Raw genomic sequence first — 22,692 nt, forward strand, 5'->3', positions numbered from 1 at the left:
TTAACATTGGGTCTCATCCACAAGTGATTGAATTCACCAGCAAGCCGTCCTAATGCTGCTACAGCCTCAGACACAAGCCTTGCTCCTGGATGGAAGTCGGATGCGGCCGAACATTGTCATGACCAGCGTGGAACGCAAGATGGAGCCGGGCCGGATGTGATGTCAAAAGGAGGGCATGTTGGACATGCTGATGTAGAGTGGGCAGTAACGTGTTCCAAAGCAGCAGCTTCTTCAGACCTCCTTTCAATCATAGTCTGTGAGGAGAGAGCCGGGGCAGGGCCGAGCTGCACTCTGTGTAACTATGGACACACAGAGCGCGCTCGGGATCTGGCCAGCCCGGGTATCCCCTCAGAAGATCACTATCTATAGGGGCACTCGGAAGGTAGGGGGAGCCAGAAGTGCCGGCTGGGGAACCCCATAAAAGGGAGAACTAGGCTGCTGTGTGCCAAACCATTCCACAGATCAGGTGTATAAGATGTTTGCTATTTAAAAAAAATCTTTACAAGGGTGTTAATCCTGTTTGAGTACTAGATATATTTTTCAATTTTAGTTATTAAAAGCAGCTTTCTTTGACACCAACCCCCACACCCATACCGCTTTAGGACAATTAAATAATCCTGGAAATGTAAAATTGTATTTTGTTAATTTTTAAATCTCTTGTAGCAGGGTTTCTTCCCAGGGGTTCCACCAGACCCACCATTGCAGCAAAAAATCTATCCGTCCAACAGTAGCTTCACATCCACCAAACAGTGCATTAACGTGTAGTAGTTGGGTGTAGCAACTGCCAGGAAAAGCCCATGGGTTGAAGGATAGAAAATTGCTCAATTACCCATCAACACCGTCAGCATTGATGGGGGAATCCCTCCTGCAGCGCTATTGCGTTCTGCCAGTGGGGAACGCGGGGAGCCTTCCCCTCCGGGAGAATACAATGATCACTGCTGGCGGCTATAGCCTCCAGCAGTAATTAGGCTAAGAACACCTGACAGGCTGGTTGTACTGAAGTTAATCAATGGACCAACATCAGAACAACCAGCCTCCCCATAGAAGGATAAAAAAATGCCAGTTCCTGCTGAACCGGCCAAATCTGGATTAACACTGAGTCATAAATTGTTCTAAAACAATAACTGGATGCTTAATTTTCTAACATGACTCACTAGTGCAGGTGATAACAATGAGTTCTTTTCACATTTAGTAAATTTCTACATTCTAATTTGCATTGAATGAGTTTTTGAATTCAATGGAATAATTGTTTCTGGTTGATCTCCAAGCAATTGTCCTTAATTATATGTTCCCACATTGATAATAATTATGGCTTTGGGTACCTGTTCCATGAGACATTTTAGAGCAAATGTATCATATCAACAGGATTATAGTGTTATTAATTCATTAGGGAAAAAACTCAAGACAGATATAACAGACACACATTAATGCATCACCTCATACATTGGATGTGATAAAAAGTGATCAGCGCATAAGTTAAATAAATCAATAGTACATAAATAAATATTCCAAAGTGATAATTCACTTAGTGGTAAAATACCAAAAATATTGTGCAAAGTGGAAAAATACCAAAAATATTGTGCAAGGTGCAGCAATAATGTGCAATATATGCATAGGACGAATAGTAAACAAAAAAGTCCCAAAGTGGATGATGAAATGTCCTTGTGTAAACAGATATCCAAACAAATATGTCTTCACAGTCACAGTTACCTCATACATTAAAACACAATTAAAGGTATTTTTTTAAACGCAAGCATTGTCTATTAACATATTGCAGTCCACTGTACAGCAGAGCTCAAACTGGGAGAGGGAGAAGCAGCAGAAGAATCAGTTGTGCTGCAATACTGGTGGAAAAAGAGGAGAGTGGTAGAGAAATGAGCTCATCCACCTGCTGCTTCTCCTTTCGCTGTTCAGTTAAAGGCTGGTTGGGGGAGGGTCAAGACCAGTAAGTGCTACTTAAACTGGTTGTTAACCTAGCTCAAAAAACCTTTGTATGCCCACTGATTAAAGCGGGAGTTCACCCATTTAAAAAAAAAAAATAAATCTCCCCTTAGCTTCCTGCTCGTTCGGTCTAGGGGGAATCGGCTATTTATATTAAAATAGGTGCAGTACTTACCCGTTTTCGAGCTGCATCTTCTTCCGTCGCTTCCGGGTATGGGTCTTCGGGAGCCGGCGTTCCTTCTTGAGTGACAGCCTTCCGAGAGGCTTCCGACGGTCGCATCCATCGCGTCACTCGTAGCCGAAAGAAGCCGAACGTCGGTGCGGCTCTATACTGCGCCTGCGCACCGACGTTCGGCTTCTTTCGGAAAATCGTGACGCGATGGATGCGACCGTCGGAAGCCTCTCGGAAACCTGTCAATCAAGAAGGACCGCCCATTCCCGAAGCCCATACCCGGAAGCGACGGAGAGGATGCGTCTCGTAAACGGGTAAGTACTGCACATATTTTTAAATAAATTGCCGATTCCCCTAGTAATAACGAGCAGGAAGCGAAGGGGGAAAAGTGCCCTCTAAGGGTGAACCCCCGCTTTAAACGAAGGTTAGCTGCACTTAGGGTTGCCACCTTTTCTTTAAATCAAACCCGAATATTTTAGCAGCCTGGGACACCTTTGGGTGCCCTCAAGGAGAGTAGTCATGTGGTGCGCATAGCGTGCTGCAGCGAACACTGGGTGTGGCCAAATTGATCTTGCTGACATCATCGCCCTGGTGCCAAACCTGCCCCCAGACAGCGGCCACAACTCCCGGAGAGCAGCAGAATTGTATGTGACAATTTGGTTACTTGGGGTCTGAATAATGTGTCCGGGTTTCAGTCTGCCTTAAACCCAGACAGATGATTCAAAACCCAGACTGCCTGGGTGAATCCCGGACAGGTGGCTACCCTAGCTGCACTGGAAGTGTATTTTGTAAAAAAAAACTTGCCTCTGCTCTGTTCTCCAGCTTCAAACTGCTGATCATTTGATCGCTGTCAGTTCACAGCGATGCGCAGAACTTCCAGTGGGCGTGTCCAGTGTCAGGGCAATACGTCAGAACCAGAAGCGACAGTGCCCCCAAGCTTCTGTATTTCCATGGCAATAGAACACAATCAGGCTCAGCAGCAAACGTCTCTCCCCCCACCTTTCCACATCTGAGAGCAGAGATTGGTGGGGTTTCTCACTGACCACAGAAGATACAGGCGTGCTGTGCTCTTGCTTGATGGTTACAAGAATTGTCCAACCCCTAACTCCCCCACCCCCTCTTCTGATAGAAAAACACTGGCTGAATGACTAAATGAGTAAAGTATGTTCACTTTGCAAAGTGAGGGCCAGATCCTCAAAAGGGATACGCCGGCGTATCTACTGATACGCCGTTGTATCCCTGTTTCTATCTTTGGAACTGATCCACAGAATCAGTTTCCAAAAGATAGGCAGAAGATCCGACATGTGTAAGGGACTTACACTGCCGGATCTTAGGATGCAGTACCGCATCCGCCGCTGGGGGCATTTCGAGTCGAAATGCCGCTTCGGGTATGCAAATTAGCACTTACGGAGATCCACAAAGCTTTTACGCTTCGTTTTTTCTCCGTAAGTATTAAGTTGCATGTGTAAAATTAGGGCTGCTTTTACAAAGTGTAAACTGTTTACACCTTGTAAAAGTAGACCCTTCTTACCCGCGACGCTGTTATTTTTTTTCTTTCTTTTTTTTTTTTTTCGCCGTATCTTTTTTTTTTCCCGACGCAACTTTTTTTACCCAGCGCGATTCACAAAACTCGGCGTAACGTAAAACCGCGCTATGCACGTCGGGAAAATGACGTCGTGAGCATGCGCAGTACGTCCGGCGCGGGAGCGCGCCTAATTTAAATGGGACTCGCCCCATGAAAATAGGAACGCCTTGCGCCGGACGGATTTAAGTTACACAGCCGAAAATTTCTAGGTAAGTGCTTTGTGGATCGGGCACTTAGGTAGAAATTTTGCGGCAGTGTAACTTAAATCAGAATATTTAAGTTACGGCTGCTCTTTGTGGATCTGGCCCTGAATTTCTACTTTGCAAGGGCATTTTTGTATAGTTTAGTAAATGAGGGGAAGCTGTGCTGACTTCTAAAACCCACGCATTTGCAAGCAAAAATTTAGTTTATTGCATTTTCCTTGCAAAGTGAAGTTTTACTACATTCACTAAGGTAAGTAAAAATTCCCTTACCAAGTAAAAATTTTGCAAAAAGTGGACATCTCTACTTGTTTAGTAAATAAGCCAGACTCTAGAGTAGTGTCTTATTACCATATTCTATTTCCACTAAGAAATCATCAAGCTAAAGCCCCCCTCTGGAATAAAGTTACCCATCTCGCACATCTCCCCTCCACCCCCTCTAACTGATTGCTTTAGTAAGCCCTTAAGCTTTAAAGAAAAATTCTACAAGAAAATTGTATAATGTATGGACAGCCATAAAGTGCTGATCAGTGTATTCTGACAGTGGAGGAGTACCTGCTGTCAGAATACAATAGCGCAGTGGGGAGGATTCCTCCATCCACTTTGATTGTGTGGATGGGGAAATCCGTTCAGTTTTTTTGAACAATCCTCCGGCTAATCAAAAAAAAGAGTCATCTATGGCCAGCTTTAAATGTTTGGGACTTGGTGAATTCATACAAACATTAGTGACTCCAATTGAAATAAGCTGTTATTTTCCGCGCTATGGTAAAACAGTCGTGGCTGCTGCCTATCCCCAAAGTTCCACTAGGTGGAGTAAGTAAGAAAAATATAAGGAAAGGGGAGGTAAATTGGTACTGTCTAAATCTAGTAAGTACTTGTGTTAAGAAAGTGGGAAAATTTAAATAAACGATTGTGTAGAAAAAGTATCAAAGTTTAATCAATCAAAGCAAGATAGGTTATCGTGAATGTCTCTGTCGGGTGCCACATCCAAATATTTAAGACAGAAAGAGATTGTATCTACCACAACTTGGGATCGACTTGTGTCGCTCCAAGTCGCGCGACATGAGAAATTCAATTAAAGTGAATGGGAGCCGTCTTATTGTACACTACTGAAGTGTCTCCGACTTCAGAAAAGCTCCCTGTATTACTTCAAGGTGACTTCTAGGCAACTTGTACCCATAGATTTCAATGGAAGTTGCCTCCAAAGTCGGATAACATCTTAACTGAAGCAACTTTACAGGAAAAGAAAATAGTTTACTCAGGAAAGCCCCTCCCTCCCATAGAGCTGATTATTCTGTGATTGGCCACAGCCAAAGTCGCCTGTCCTGGAGGCAACTTTAAGTCGCGTTGTAAGTTGCTCCAAGTCGCGCTGAAGTCGCCTTGCAAAGTCGCGCTGTAAGTCGGGTTGCCCCTGTGTGAACCGGCACTTAAGGCACTTAAGTGTAATTTATGTAGAAAAGCATTGTTTATTGTTAAAGTACATACATAATAATAAAGAATACAATTAGCACATGAAAGGAATGTTCACAATACTGCATATGAGTATAAGTCAAACGATAACCATAACAATTGACACCATTTCTTAGTAAGTCACCCAATGTTTTGGAGAGTCGAGTCTCCTTCTTCAGGGGTATATAAAGTTTAATCCATAAACTATCTAGTGGCGAGTTCTGTCTTTTTAAATTATGAAGCACACAAACAAAATTTGTGTTGAATCTTACAATTGCTCAATATAAATCATGTACCATAAGTAAACCTAAAAAACTGGAAAGTCCAAATTTGTAAATACACATATACAAACCGGTAATAAAGTTCTCTATGTGCTAATTGCGTGAAAAGTGTCCAAAAAAACGGAGTGTATAAAAAAATATATGTGCAAAAAAATCACAGTTCAAAAAATATATAGTGACTTCCAAAGTGACTTGTGCCTGGATCAACAATATTTTTTGGTGAAGAGTTGGGTGAATTCCACACGTGCTCCCTTCTCGGTTCCAGACTCACCAAAAGCACATTTAAACAAGGTCGACCCTGGTCTTCTGTCTGATGGTATCTCCTCCTCTGAGGTGGGTCTGGTCATTGGGCACACTCACATATAGGTGGATGGAAGAAATACTTCTCATAGCGTCAATCCATAAAATTAGTTTTTATTAAAGTCAAAACTTTTAAAATCGCACTTGCAATAGTGCTGCAGGATCAGTACAAATATTAACAGCGGTGGATCTGGGACGTCTCGAAACTAGATGGTTTATTGATTAACCTTTGCAACTTCTTCTACACAATCACTTATTTTAATATTCCCACTTTCTTAACACAAGTACCTTTCCTTATATTAGTGACTCCAAACCAATTTTAACATCACTCACCAATGTAAACAATAAATTAAACCTCCTAATTAACATCAAAAATGGAAATAAATAAAAACTGATTTTGAGGGCACAATGTTGGCAGTGTTTTGTTTAAAACCCCATGTAGGAGGGATTTGTTCATTACTTGCTTGTCTATATGAGCACATTTCAAATAATACTGCTTATGAGCTCAGTTATGTTGTTAATCTAAAAAAAATTATAAAAATGAAAAAAAAAATGTAATACAAAATCTGAATTGAGCTCAACCATCCCTATGAAAATGATATGCATTAGTTGGATCAATTAGTATAACATATACAATGGTACTATACTAGATAAACTGCACACAATATGGGGTGTTGGATAGGAAAACAGCTGTCCTTAAATGATCCAAAAAGTGGGAAGGGAAAAAAGGAATAAAAGCAGTTGATGGGACTTAGAGGTCTATATATCACATGAGTGCAATCTGAAAGAGATCAGCATTAAAGTCAAAACACTAAAGTGCATTAGTGACTGTATCTAGGGATAAATGCCCTGAGAATCCACAATTGTGATGTATTGGTGGGGTATTCTAGCTGTGATGTCCAGTAAAAGAGCCCAAGTAGATAATGGCAGAATCTATGGTGGTCCAGAGGAGGTGAAAGTATGTTCCCAGTGAAGATGAACCTCCCTCACACCATAGATAAGTGCAATTGATAAATAATGGATAGCATATAGTGGATTATGCATATGAATACCATCGATGGGGCACTATTCCTCCTACTGACACCATTGATAGGGCACTGTTCCTCCTACGAGTAGGCCACTCCATGAAGACATTAATCAGACGAAACGTACATTGAGTGAGACAGGGACGCTGATGATATCACAGGGTGAATGGTCAGAGCCTGTGTCATGTGAGATACAATGATCATGTTATCCTTAGTGCCAGGTGGGCATTTGAAATATTTGAGTGGAAATTATATTGTTGCTTTTATTAAATGCCTGTTTGAACTATACCACACCATGAAAAGCATTTTTCCTTCTTTCTCCTTGCTCATTACACACTCCATGGCAAGATGTGTCTGTTATTTAGATAATACAGCGGAGCAGTGATTGGAGCTCATTGAAAAAGTCCACCATCTCAAACAGCAAATCTATATTGGTGAGATTTGTGAAGGACTCACATTTTTTCTTTGAACACTGGGGCCCGGATTCACGTAGCACTTACACCGACATATCTCTAAATACGCCGCGTAAGTGTAACGATGCGCCGTCGTATCTGTGCGCTGTGCCCATAGAACTAGATACGCCTGAAAATAGGCTTCTTGCAACCAACGTAACTTGCCTGCGCCAGCGTATCTTGGGCGCATATTTACGCTGGAGGCATATGGGAAATTCGATTTCCATATGCAAATGAGTGAGATACACCGATTCACGAACGTACTTGCGCCCGGCCCATTAATATATGCTGTTTACGTAAGTCGTACGTCCGGCGTAAAGTTAAGCCTCATAAAGCAGGGGTAAGTCATGTTAAGGTATGGACCAGGGAACAGCCGTCGTATTTTACGTCATTTACGTAGTACGTGACTAGGGCTGGGCGTAGGTTACGTCACGTCGTAGGCAGTGATTCAACGTATCTTATGGAGTATTTAAGATGTGATTCAGACGCATGCGTACTGGGATGCGTCCACGGGACGGCACATACGCCGTTCGTTCGGCCCATCATTTGCATGGGGTCACGCTTCATTTAAATGGATCACGCCCACCTTCCACCTACTTTGAATTAGGCCGGCTTACGCCGAGGAATTTACGTTACGCTGGCGCAACGTTGGGAGCAAGTGCTTTGTGAATGCTCTGCTTGCCTCCCTGTGTTACGTTGGCGTAGCGCATATGAGATGCTCTACGCTAGCAGAAATATGCGCCGATCTACGTGAATCCGGGCCATGGTGTTTAATTGGCTTGAAGAGCCATTATATATATATACATATATATATATATATATATATATATATATATATATATATATATATATATATACTGTATAAAGGGCATTGCACAAATGTTTTTGGGAAATTACAATTGTACTTTTAATTGCATTAGGATGTTTAACTCATTCATTTTGAGACTCATTATTTATGATGTTTGGTGTCACAGTTTTCTTTTGCATATTTGCACACACACACACACGTTGCACTTTAATTGTTGATTGTATATTAACAAATATCACTTATAGAATTATTCATTCATCAGTTTATATAACACATATTGATTTATTCACATATGTACAGTGCCTTGAAAAAGTATTCATTCCCCTTGAAATTTTCCACATTTTGTCATGTTACAACCAAAAACATAAATGTATTTTATTGGGATTTTATGTGATAGACCAACACAAAGTGGCACATAATTGTGAAGTGGAAGGAAAATTATAAATGTTTTTCTAAATTTTTTACAAAAAAATATGTGAAAAGTGTGGCGTGCATTTGTATTAATTTATAGAACCACCTTTTGCTGCAATTACAGCTGCAAGTCTTTTTGGGGATGTCTCTACCAGCTTTTCACATCTACAGAGTGACATTTTTGCCTATTCTTCTTTGCAAAATAGCTCAAGCTCTGTCAGATTGGATGGAGAGCATCTGTGAACAGCAATTTTCAAGTCTTGCCACAGATTCTCCATTGGATTTAGGTCTGGACTTTGACTGGGCCATTCTAACACATGAATATGCTTTGATCTAAACCATTCTATTGTAGCTCTGGCTGTATGTTTAGAATTAGAACTACTCCAATAAACTTTGTTACTTTATACACTCATACATCTTGTTTAACTCTTGATCATCATGAACACCTTATTTAAAGTCCCACGGGCAATTTTTTTTTTTTTTTTACTGACTCTATGTTTAGGGTCATTGCCCTGCTGGAAGGTGAACCTCCGCCCCAGTCTCAAGTCTTTTGCAGATTCTAACAGGTCTTCTTATAAAATTGCCCTGTATTTGGCTCCATCCATCTTCCCATCAACTCTGACAAGCTTCTCTGTCCCTGCTGAAGAAAGCATCCCCACAACATGATGCTGCCACGGTGGGGATGGTGTGTTCAGGGTGATGTGCAGTGTTAGTTTCACGCCACACGTAGGGCCAGATTCACAGAGCGAGTACGCCGGTGTATCTACTGATACGCCGGCGTACTTTCAAATTTGCCGCGTCGTATCTTTAGTTTGAATCCTCAAACCAAGATACGATGGCTTCTGGCTTCGATCCGACAGGCGTATGGCTTCGTACGCCTTCGGAACGTAGGTGCAATACTTCGGCGCCCGCTGGGTGGAGTTTGCGTCGTTTTCCGCGTCGAGTATGCTAATTTGCTTTTTCCGTCGATCCACGAAGGTACGCGCGGCCGTTGCATTCTCTTACATCGTCGCTAGTCGGCTTTTCCCGGCGTATAGTTAAAGCTGCTATTTTGCTGCGTATAGATGGACTTGCCATGTTAAGTATGGCCGTCGTTCCCGCATCGAAATTGGATTTTTTTTTTTTTCGTAAGTCGTCCGTGAATAGGAAAGGACGTAACTCACGTCTAAGTTCAAAAAATGACGTCGGTGCGACGTCATTTCGCGCAAATAACAGCGGGAAATTTCAAAACGGAGCATGCGCAGTTCATTCGGCGCGGGGACGCGCTTCATTTAAATGAATCACGCCCCCAAACCGCCCAATTTCAAATACGCCGCCAGAAAAACACTACGCCGCCGTAACTTACGGCGCAAAATCGCTGAGGATTCGAAATTCCGCCAGGTAAGATACGGCGGCGTAGCGTATCACTGATATGCGGCGCAAGTGCAAATGTCTGTGAATCCAGGCCCATAGTGTTTTGCTTTTAGGCCACAAAGTAAAATTTTGGTCTCATCTGACCAGAACACCTTCTTCCACATGTTTGCTGTGTCCTCCCTCCCCCTTCTCCCCCATCCTTTTTTGATTCATTTGCTGTGTCCCCCACATGGCTTCTCGCAATTTGCAGATGGGACTTCTTATGGCTTTCTTTCAACAATGGCTTTCTTCTTGCCACTCCATAAAGGCCAGATTTGTGGAGTGCACGACTAATAGTTGTTCTGTGGACAGATTCTCCCACCTGAGCTGCGGATCTCTGCAGCTTCTCCAGCGTTACCATGGGTCTCTTGGCTGCATCTCTCATGCTCTCCTTGCCCAGCCTATCAGTTCAGGTGGACGTCCATGTCTTGGTAGGTTTGCAGTTGTGACACACTCTTGCTATTTTGGGATAATGGATTGAACAGTGCTCTGTGAGATGTTTAAAGGTTGGAATATTTTTTTATAACCTACCCTGCTTTAAACTTCTCCACAAGTGTATGACGGAGACACGTACACTGACTCCAGTGTCAGGGCTCAGCGGCCCTGATAGATGGGAGTCAGCCCAGAGAGGAGAGGGTATAAACTGGCAGGATCAACCAGGTATTTCAGGTGTTACAGGGGGCCAAATGACACAGAACAAGCACTGTGCTGTATAACATGCGTTAAGGGAACAGGATTTAATTTTTTTTTTTGGTTAACAAACATTTTAAGGAGACTACTGCTTTAAGCAGAATGGTGGCCTTTTTGTGTTTGCACCCAACCTACTGAAAACAATGACCCCTGTTGGTTGATTGGCCATTGCTGCTGATTGTTCTGGCCATTAAGGAGCAAAAAGAGAGCCTTTTGTAAATATATATTTTTTTTTTCTGGACAGCTTGGCCACTTACAGCAATGGTAAATAACAAATCTACTGGCAGGATCAACTGGTAATAAAATGTTAAGGGGGAAATAAAAACTGTTGTGTTCATTCTTGTGACAGTCTGTATCATGTATGTCATCTTTTCATTTTGCTTGTGGTTAATGACTGACTGCCTTACCATTCTGAGAATTGTAACAAAAAGGAAAAGGTTGATGATGATTATTCAAATAACGTTTACATAACTGCTCAAAATTAGAGTCTGCACACTACATTTGGCATCATTCTAGCACGTGTACTTTAGCTGTTCATGTGTTCTTTTATGAAGGCTTTGCAAATAAAATATTACAGCGCTACTAAAAATAACTTTTCCATTAGTAATTCATAAAAATTGCACCTTCCTTCGTAAAGTATGGGAGTGTCATTTGTAATAATGTGTCTTGTAGCCACACCTTTCCTTAGTTCATAAAACTACACTTCACCTTCAGCAGTCATCTTCCAAAGGACCCGTCTTCTGTTTGTGTACTACTCTTCTCTTCAGAAATTATGCATCACTCATACAATTCACGGACCTCTCCAATGGTAAGTGAACTGTGCCTTCAGGCAAAATGATAGCCTTTATAATATGTTTAGAGGAAATTCTAAGAGGTAAACTGCTCTTTCTAGTATTTGCCACTTTAAGTATATCTAAAGCCCAAACGTTTTATTTTTTTATTTTTTAGTTATGGATAGAGTATAAAAATATTAGAACCTCTGCCAGGTCTTTATGAAGGATTAGACAATTTTATTGTCCTCCCTGCTTTATACAATAATTAACAATTAAATGATTGCACCATTCTGTTGAAAGCTTAGCCCAGACAGTCACAGCTCAGTTCTAAGTGTTAGTGAGTCACTCTATAATTTTATTATAACTTTTGGGAGTCAAGAAACAATCTCTCAGGTGTGTCTCAGGTGTGTACACACAATCGTTTTTTCCGAGGAAAAAACAATCGTGTGTGGGCCCCATCGGACTTTTTTCCATCGGTGTAAAATAATAGAACATGTTTTAAATGGAAAAAAAACTATAGGAAATTACGATTGTCTGAGAAAAATCCACGCATCCTCAGAATCAAGTTTTTTCGGCTCGTCCTAGTGCTTTACGTCACCGCGCTTTGGACGGTCGGAATTTAGTCTGATCATGTTTAGGCAAGACTGATGGAAGTCAGCTTCATCGGAATTCCGACGAAAAATTCCATTGGATTTTATTCCATCAGAAATCCGATCGCGTGTACACGGCAATAAGAACTTCAACTGGGCGAGGAAGACATCATTGTTGCTGCCCCAGCAGATTTGAGGACCTGATAACATGAGCTCAGAGACCTTGTTTCTAGAATTCTTTACCCATGTAATAAACTGATTGTTGATTCACCTCTGATGTATCCACCAAAACTAAAACATAAGTTCTGGGTGGACAAAACCTTTGGGTTGGCTTCACACTTTGTGGTGCATGACACTGCACCATGTATGCATTATTGTGTTTAACATCACCTGTAGTTCTTCCCCCGTAAGGGCCGCTGGATTTTCGGGTCCTTCCTTACGCACACAGCCATGCAACAGGATTTATTTTTTGCAGCTTTCACGCAGATTTAAGAACCAGTCCATGGGTTGTTTATTTTGCTTTGTTTATTTTGGGGTTAAACTAGCATGGGCTATGGGGAAAAGCATGGGATGCCCAGAACTGTAGAACTTGAAAGCAAACTTGAGGACTTGCTGATGTTTATGGCTGATAGGAATCATTGTTACAATGCTGTCCTCCTGTAGGTTTGTTTGTACAGCAAAAAAATAATTTACTTACTCTGTACACTTCAGGGTGCTACACACCCCACACTAAAGCAACATGTTAGCGCACTACCATGCATTATGGTGTGCTGCATCAGGAAAATAGCACAGGCACTTTTTTTTGTCAGTTCTGGAGCGTTATCAGCCCATTCAATTAAAAGGACTGCCTTAACGCAACTCACAGATGTGACTGGGGCCTTCCATAAATGTAATACATACAACCTAGTCAGAAGCTTAAATACATTATTAGAAAACTTCACTCAAAAAGTGAAGTACTGCTGATTCGCTCTCTCCCCCAAACTGTAACAGTTTTTTTTGGGGGGGGGGGGTTGGGTATTGATTTTTTTATCGCTCCCACTTCCACAATCCTCGTCTAGGTGAGGATGCGGCCCCTCCCACAGCCTCCAGGGAGATGTGATGTGCTGCAGGACCAAGTTCATGCATGCGCAGTAGAAGTCAGCTGTGGTTCCATGGGAAACCATAGCCAGCTGCTGTATCTAAGATGGCGGTGCCAGCAACCCGCAACAGTAAGAAAAATCGGTTGTGGGAACTTGGGAAGACAGTGATAGACCTTGGCACTGGTAAGTACCCCATTTCAACAGCTAGAATATTTGTAGCTACTAACATTTCAAAACTTAAAAGAAGAAGAAGTTCCTCTTTAAGGAAAAAAAGTACAAAGTGTACATACACGTTCCACCAAGACCTAATATAAATATTCAAACAACAATTTTTTTTTAATTATTGGCATAGTATAGCAGTACAGCATAGTATAATATTTAATAGTATTATGCATTTTTTTGTGATTTTCTGCAGGTTCATGTGGTCTGTTTAATACTGGCTTCTGGTTTCCTAATAATGTTATGTAATGCAACATGTTCTGAAATTGAACCAAGACGTTTAAGCAGAGGCCAAATACTCCCTGGTAAGGATGTCTTTATTCAAGTTTTCTCACAATGTGATATGAATGCATTCTATCTTTCAACAATTCTGGTTAAAAGTAAATGTCAGGACGGAGTAGAGCTAAGGGAAATGATTTGGAGGAAATAGATTTTGCGTAAGTTTCCCCTCTATCCCCCCTTTACCTCTTTTTCTTATTCCTCCGCCGATAATTTTTTTATATATACATATACAGGCTTGGGCGGGAAAGCCTTCCCAAAGTAACATACACTTATTTAGATATCACTTTTTTCTTTTTTTTTTTATATTAGAGTGTTCACTTGCTCAGGAATTCTTTAGAGGGGCGTAAGTTTCCCCTCTATCCCCCCTTTACCTCTTTTTCTTATTCCCCCACCTGCACTGAGAATTTTTGTATATATACATATACAGGCTTGTCCCGTTTGGACATATACATATACATATACAGGCTTTCCCGCTCAGGAAAGCCTTCCCAAAGTAACTTACACTTATTTAGATATCACTTTTTGTTTTTTTGTTTTTTCTTTGAGGAGGGGGGACAAGGTTCCTCTCCCCGATATCTTTCCCTCCCTTTCCTTCTTTCCTTGGTACTCTACTCTCTCTGGCCATGCCCTGTCCCTCTCCCGCCTGTCTCTATCTGTCTCTAACCTATTATCTCCCGACATTGGGTTTAATTCAGATGGAGAAGTCGGAAGGCATAGGATTGGGGATGATGTGTATGAGATAAGGGGATATGTCATTATATTATTAACAATTAATATAAATATTAGTTAAATTTTATGAAGGGGTTATATTGAGACCGCGTATGAGTGTTTGTATAACGTGTGTCTTTTAAATAATGTGTATTTATTTATTTGTTTGTAATGTTGGAAAAAATTTATAAAAAAATTAATAAAGAAACCTTTAAAAAAATAAATAAATAATAGATTTTGATGCCAAATTACTAAATTAGGCATCAACAATATTTCATAGAAGCACAAGACCTTAATTTTATTTGTTTTGGGTCAATGGGCAATAAAAAATTGAACAAACGTGCCAATGGTCACAAAGTAATGATGATAGATATCCAGTTTATTTCTAATTATGTATTAGTTTTTAAAAGCGGGGGTTCACCCAAAAATTAATTTTTAACATTACATTCAGCCGAGTTGTCCTAATGACAAGCGGCTGTTTTTTAAAAAAAAATTCCGTACATACCGTATTTTCACCGCCGCTTCCGGGTATGTCTTCTGCGGGACTGGGCGTTCCTATCTGATTGACAGGCTTCCGACCATCGCATACAGCGCATCACGAGTTGCTGAAAGAAGCCGAACGTCGGTGCGGCTCTATACGGCGCCTGCGCACCGACGTTCGGCTTCTTTCGGCAACTCGTGACGTGTAGTATGCGACGGTCGGAAGCCTGTCAATCAGATAGGAACGCCCAGTCCCGCAGAAGACATACCCGGAAGCGGCGGTGAAAATACGGTATGTAACTAATGTAGAGAATTTTAACAACCTTTTCATCATTTTTTTGGTAAACCTATTAATGTATCTAATCTATAAATATTTTTGATAAGTTGGCCTCAAACTAAAAAACTTAGAAAAATACTTTTACTATATACTGAGTCTTTCTTGTACCTCATTCTTTACTTCATTTTAGACACTCTCTAGTAGACTTTATGAAAAACAATACACAACATACAGTAACTTATAATACAAAATACTAAATACAAAAAAGTAGAAATTAATCAATAATTATGTGATGATATAAAGCAGAACTTTGCATTTTTGCGCTCTTATAAAGGTTACAAAACTCATAGCTGAGTCTTAAGCCCCGTACACACGATCGGACCTTTGTCCGACCAAAATCACATCGGAATTCTAAACTCCAATGGAATTTGTCGGATTTTCCGATGGAATTACTCCGATGGGACATAAACACGGTCGGAATTTCAATGGAAAAAGTCCGTCTGCCTTTTTCCATTGGAAATTCCGATCGTGTGTACGGGCATTAATATATTATTATATGTTAGCTTTTTCCTGAATTTATATTTTTTGTAATCCTTTCTTTAAAGATTTCTTACTTTAGTTATAGTGATGCATTGGCTCACTTCCTCAGCATATGATTAAATAAATCAATGCAGATTGACAGATGTTGAAAGACACTGCAACAGCTATGCATACCTTACCAAGTTTCAACCTTCACCCACCAAAAAGCAAACCGTCTATCTCAGGCAATACCACGTCCACATACAAGTGGTTAGGTGGCACCATACTCAAAGGAACAACTTGGACCAAATCAATGGCTTTGGCACTTTTGCCAAAATGTTTAAAACTAGCATACTGAAAAAAATAGGTAATTTTACTTCTAGCCTTAAAACTTTTTTGTTCTTCCTCTGATATTTTCCAGGCTGTATGGATGGCGAAATCATAAGAAAATTTAATTCAACGTGGTTCACAGAGGATTGTAAGAAGTGCAAATGTCACCCAGGTGGTTCGATAGACTGCTGTACAGAGTAAGTGATCACAAGCAGGGGTCAAGTCCTGGGGAAAAAAGTGTGGGAACTCCCACCCAAGATCCACTCCCCCACCAAAAAAAAAAAATATGATACGCTCATATGCATAATTACTAAACCGCATGTTTTTTTTTTCCGATCCACTGTACCTTAGTAATCCTTTATGTTACTGACAGCTTCCTGTATATGGATTCATTGGGAAGTGTGCGGGTATTCCGTCACTTCTTCGATGCCACAATGTCTCCTGGGAGCTTTTGTCATTGTTCCCAGGGGACATTGCGGAGGTCTGCAGCGAGTTATCCCGGGATTTAGAAAGAACTTGCTTCGAGCTGGGCATCGCCCCTTAGTGAAGGATTGGCTCGGGCGGCTCGGCTGCTCTCGGCTGCTCTAGTCCTGCAAAGGGAACTGCATTCCTGCTGTGAAAAAAGTGCAGGAACTCCGTTCCCGCAGGACTTGAGCCCTGATCACAAGGCTATACAGTTACATTTTTACTAATCACATGATCACCCCGGCTAGCGCTTAGTTCAGATTAAAGCGGCCAATAGATGAGTAATTTTTTCATTCAACATGAATGTTGAACGGAAGAAAAAAGACTTAATTCCCCCATCCACACACTTGAGGTAAATGGGGAAATCCCCCCCACTGTGTCATTGTATTCTGACAGCGGGGAGACTGCCTCGTCATCAGAATGCACTAATCAGCGCTGCTGGCTATAGCATGTAGCGTTGATTGAGCAGAGAAATCTGACAGGCTGGTTGTACAGAAGTCAATCAATAAATTATATTGTATTCTGTACAACCAGCCTGCCCATACATGGATCGACATTCGGACAGTCCCTGCTGAACCGGCTGAATTCTGATCCATGGTTCATAATAGAAAGATGTGAACACTGCCATTAAGTGGGTGTTACTGCGATAGAGTATTTCTCAGTAATACTGATCAATGGGATCATAGACAGCGGATGGTTTACAACTTGATTGTTAGACATTGTAAAACAAAGAAAGACACAGGTATACAGATAAAGAATGCAAAAAAAACACAAAAGTGTGTCAGCAAATAAATCGAAAAAGCAGCAGCTTAATGTGGGATAACACAACAAAGAGATATAATAAGAAAAGCAGCGCTAAATTTGATTGAATATCATGGCAATATGTTTTCTATAATTGTGGATGGTGAGGAAAATCTTTTTCACTGTGTCACCACAGTGATTCACATCAAAAAGTGCACCGCGACCTTAAGAAAAACTTACCAGATAGCAAGCAAAACCAGGCTTATTGCTACAGCCCAGCCAAGGATTTTAACTTGCACAGATAATCTTATGGATGATTATCACAGGATGGATGGCTGCAATGTCTCTTACACACTGGTAACACTGTAGAATCTGTGACCGTCTCATTCAGAAAAGGACCAAAAAAGAAAGATTGGCCTTAGTGTAATAATGCCTTACTCATTTATTATAGAAAAAGGTAATGCACTTATATTGGCCTGACCTAAAAGGCCTTTTGCACCCTGCTCACACCCCACAGAAAACTGCAAAAAGTGTCAGGGCGACTACAGCCATTCCTATGGCTGAGTTCTGAACCACCTTGACTGGGGTTTCAACCCTGTTAGGGGTCCTTGGACAGCAGCCAATCAAATCTGTATAGCTCTGGGGTGTTTGGCTCCCATGCCACAACTCCAAGGCCCCTCCCATCCTGGCACTTATATGGGAACTACCTCCATCCATTATATCACGAGTGAGGTTTTCTATTAAAGTGGCCTAACACCAATTACCACTTTCCCTATACTACAACCCAAATACCAAAAAGGTTGGAATTCTGTGTAAAATCTACATTACAAACAGAATGCAATGATTAGCAAATCTCATAAACCCATATTGCATTCACAATAGAAAATAGAAAACATATCAAATGAAAATGTACCATAAAAAAAAAGGTAATTTTAAAATAGACAGCAGCAACACATCTCAAAAAAGGTTGGGACATGGCAACAAAAATCTGGTAAGTAAGTGGTACTAGCAAGGAAGAGCTGGAAGAACAGCTCAGTAACATAATTGGGTATAAAAGGGGCATCTCAGAGAGTCAGAGGCCCAGATTCAAGAAGCAATTGCGCCCGTGTAACCATGAGTTACACGGCGCAATTGCTTACTTGCTCCGGTGTAACGAGTGCTCCTGATTCAGGAACCTCGTTACACCGGCTGCAGCCTAAAATCTGCGCGGCATAAGGCTCTTATGCCTCGCAGATTTTAGGCTGCATTCTTGCGGGGGCCGCTAGGGGGCGCTCCCATTGTGTATCAGCGTGTAGTATGCAAATTGCATACTACCACTGATTCACAATCTTGTGCGGGCCCCGCGCAAGCCAGGTACGGAGTTTCCGTACGGCTACTTTAGCGCAAGGCTGCCCTTTCTAATAGCAGGGGCAGCCTGTGCTAAATTATACCGCCGCTCCCGCGTCGCGACGTTCAAATGTTACGTCGTTTGCGTAAGTGCTTCATGAATGGTGCTGGACGCCATTCACGTTCACTTTGAAGCAAATGACGTCCTTGCGACGTCATTTGCCGCAATGCACGTCGGGAAAGTTTCCCGACGGAACATGCGCTGTACGCTCGGCGCGGGAGCACGCCTAATTTAAATGATTCCCGCCCCGGATCATTTAACTTGCGCGCGGTTACGCCAGGCAAATTTGCCGGCGCGCCCTCACAAGTCACGGAGCTACTGCTCCGTGAATCGAGGGCAGCGCAAAATATTTGCGTGGGCGCAGGGCAAAATCGTTGCCCTGCTCCCACGCAAATATCGCGCAAATCTTATTGAATCTGGGCCAGAGTGTCTCTGGCCAAAGCTCATTTAAAATGTTCTGTTGCAGAGTGGAAAACTGTTCTGTGGTCAGACGTATTGAAATTTTACATTCTCTTTGAGGTGATTGTAGCCGTATTAGTGCAATTGTGACAGAGAAAATTGAGTACTGCTCGTGATACTTTTTTTATTTTCACTAACATATAATTTTTCATGGACGAGCTTTCAGGGTGTGTCCCCTTCTTGAACTAAGAATGATACTTCAAACACAAAAAAACAATGGCCTAAATTTGGATATTGGTTTTCTAACCCATTATACTACAGTTTTATGGCCCCCTCTGTGACTATAATCCCCCCCCCTCCAGTCTATAGCTTTCCCTCTGTGTCTTATCTCACTTGCTGATAGCTATATTACCATTGCCATACACATTGATTTGTATGTGTTTGTTTTTCTTTTCCCTTTCCATCAGAGATTTTTTTTTTGTTCGGTTTTGTTGTTTTGCTAAAACTTTTGTGAAACTGACTTGACGCAGGATGACAACGGACTGTTGAGCAGTTAGAATCTTATATTGGGCTCAAATGGGACATAATTCCTCTTCCAAAACTCCAGCAACTGGTCTCCTTAATTTTCACTCGCTCCACTGAAAGCCAGAACCGGGATCTGTCAATGTAAACAGACAGATCCCCGTTCTGACAGGGGAGTACTGATTGATCGTCTGTTCCCAGTGATTAGGAACAGCGATCTCTCTCTACTCCCATTCAGTCCACTCCCCCCACAGTTAGAAACACCACCCTAGGGAACACTTAACCTCATGATCGCCCCCTAGTATTAACCCCTTTCCTGCCAGTGTCATTTATACAGTAATCAGTGCATTTTTATAGCACTGATCGCTGTATAAATGTCACTGGTCCCAAAAAAGTGCACAAAGTGTCCGATCTGTCTGCTGCAATGGTGCAGTCCCGCTAAAAATCACTGATTACTAGTAAAAAAAAAAGAAATAATAGAAATGCCATAAATATATCCCCTATTTTGTAGACACTATGGTCTAGATTCACATACCTTTAGGCGGGCGTAGCGTATCTCCTATAAGCTACGCCGCCGTAACTTTGAGAGGCGAGTATGGTATTCTCAAAGATTTTGTGGCCAAAGTTACGGCGGCATAGCGTATAAGGGCCGGCATAAGCCCGCCTAATTCAAATGTTGAAGCTGTGGGCGTGTTTTATGTATATTAAGTGTGACCCCACGTAAATGACGTTTCGATCGAACGGCGCATGCGCCGTCCGTGGACGTATCCCAGTGAGCATGCTCCAAGTCACGTCGGCAAATAGTCAATGCTTACGACGTGAACGTAACTCACGGCCAGCCCCATTCACGGACGAGTTACGCAAACGACGTAAAACTTGAAAAATTCTATGCGGTTCCAACGTCCATAATTAACATTGGCTGCGCCATCTTTTTGGTGGTTTATCTTTACGCCTGAAAAACCCCTTACGTAAACGGCGTATCTTTACTGCGACGGCCGGGCGTACGTTCGTGAATAGGTGTATCTAGCTGATTTACATATTCTAGGCGTAAATCAGCGTACACGCCCCTAGCGGCCAGCGTAAATATGCAGTTAAGATACGACTGCGTAGGAGACTTACGCTGGTCATATCTTAGCAATATCTAAGAGTATCCCAGTTTGAGAATACGCTTAAATATACGACGGCGGGGATTCGGACTTACGACGGCATATCTACTGATACGCCCGTCGTAAGTCTACCTGAATCTGGCCCAATATCTTTTGTGCAAACCAATCAATATACGCTTATTGTGATTTTTTTTTTTATCAAAAATATGTAGAAAAATATATATGGGCCTAAACTGATGAAGAAATTTTTTTTGGATATTTGTTATAGCAAAAAGTTAAAAATATTGTTTTTCTTTTACAACATTGTCGGGATTTTTTTGTTTAAACAGCAAAAAAATAAAAACCGCAGAGGTGATCAAATACCACCAAAAGAAAGCTCTATTTGTGGGGAAAAAAGGACATCAATCTTGTTTGGGTACAGCGTTGCACGACCACACAATTGTCAGTTAAAGTGACGCAGTGCCGTATCGCAAAAAATGTCCTGTCATTAAGGGGGTAAATCTTCTGGGGCTGAAGTGGTTAAACATTTGATATGTTTTCTATTTTCTATAGTGAGTGACTAAAATGTGTGTTTCTGAGATTTGCAAATCATTGCATTCTGTTTTTATGTATATTTTACACAGCTTCCAAACTTTTTTGGGAATTAGGGTTGTATAATGGGAACAGAGCCATCTAGTGGCAAGTAAGCAAACTGCACCTGCTAACATACCAGCATGTAGTCTCTTTCTTGCCATATCAGTTTTCCTGTATTTAAAAACTACTTTCCTGGTCCAGCATGATAAATGAGATTCTTCCATATAGGATCTGTATCATTTGTCACTAACCATGCTAGATAAAAGCAGAATGTAAAATTAGAAGTACTAGAACAAGACACGAAAGTGTAGAAGGTTCTACCTGAAAACACATTACAAATAATGCATCATTTGTTTTGCCGTTGCAACCTTCTGTTACTGGTTCACTACTCAAATCTTCTCATATATAAAATATTCTGAACACTGCCAATGAAAACAAAATAAACTCTTTAATCTTTTCTTGCAGGATTATGCAACCTGTCCTTTTCGACCCAGAATGTAAAGCGGTATTAAACAAAACTTCATGTACATACGAAATCAAGAGAAAAGACAACTCTACCAATGCTTGTATTGTAAAAGGCGTAATGTGACCGGTGTAACAGTGCCATAAAGAGAAAATCAATGCAATTTTTTTTTTTATTCAACAAAATGATCAGTTTTTTATGGGTTAAATAATAAACGTTTGTGTAAATAAATGAGGGGAGACATGTTTTATTTAGTAGTTTATATATAGAGAGAACTCCCGCGCTGTCTGTGGGCCTACTATAAGGGTCTAATCTAAGTGGCACTGCTGCAGACACCTGTGAATCTAATCCTAAAAGACAAGTGACAAATGATATAAAGAGTGGTGACTGCGCTGTGAAATGTAAGGGAAAGTGAGGGGGAGGCAAGACTAAAAACTAAAGTCCTGCCCCCCCCCCCCCAAAAAAAAAACAGATGAAGTGTCTAAATAAGCTGGCCAATGGTACGCACAGTGGGCCAGATCCACAAAAGGGATACGCAGGCGTATCTGCTGATACGCCGTCGTATCCCTGTTTCTATGTATGCGGCTGATTCATAGAATCAGTTACGCATAGATATCCCTAAGATCCGACATGTGTAATGGACTTAAACTGTCGGATCTTAGAATGCAGTACCGCGGCCGCCGCTGGGGGCATTTCTCGTCGACATCCAGCGTCGGGTATGCAAATTAGCACTTACGGAGATCCACAAAGCTTTTTCCCTTCGTTAAGTCTTCGTAAGTGTGTTTGCCGTTGCAAAGATAGGGCTGCTTTTACAAAGTGTAAAGTTAGTACACCATGTAAAAGTATACCTGTCTTTCCCGCGTCGCTGTCAAATTTCTTTTTACATTTTTTTTTCCCGCCACATCTCTTTTTTACCCGTCGCGATTCACAAAACTCGGCGCAACGTAATGTAACGCAAAGCACGTCGGGAAAATAGCGTCGGGAGCATGCGCAGTATGTCCGGCGCGGGAGCGCGCCTAATTTAAATGGGACTCGCCCCATTAGATTGGGCACGCCTTGCGCCGGACGGATTT

At 41.6% G+C, this 22,692-nt stretch overlaps 1 protein-coding gene across 1 annotated transcript; it reads left to right on the top strand.

Annotated features, from left to right (window-relative positions):
- The first annotated feature begins 6,823 nt into the window (after positions 1-6,823).
- LOC120910424 (beta-microseminoprotein-like) lies at positions 6,824-21,850 on the top strand. Its single transcript, XM_040322184.1, has 5 exons — positions 6,824-6,886; positions 11,395-11,514; positions 13,564-13,672; positions 16,055-16,160; positions 21,622-21,850. The coding sequence occupies exons 1-5, from the start codon at positions 6,824-6,826 to the stop codon at positions 21,743-21,745; spliced, it is 522 nt and encodes a 173-aa protein (XP_040178118.1). The 3' UTR covers positions 21,746-21,850.
- Positions 21,851-22,692: the final 842 nt, after the last annotated feature.

This window comes from Rana temporaria, chromosome 8 (assembly GCF_905171775.1).
Source record: "Rana temporaria chromosome 8, aRanTem1.1, whole genome shotgun sequence".
In the NCBI taxonomy this organism is placed as follows: domain Eukaryota; kingdom Metazoa; phylum Chordata; class Amphibia; order Anura; family Ranidae; genus Rana; species Rana temporaria.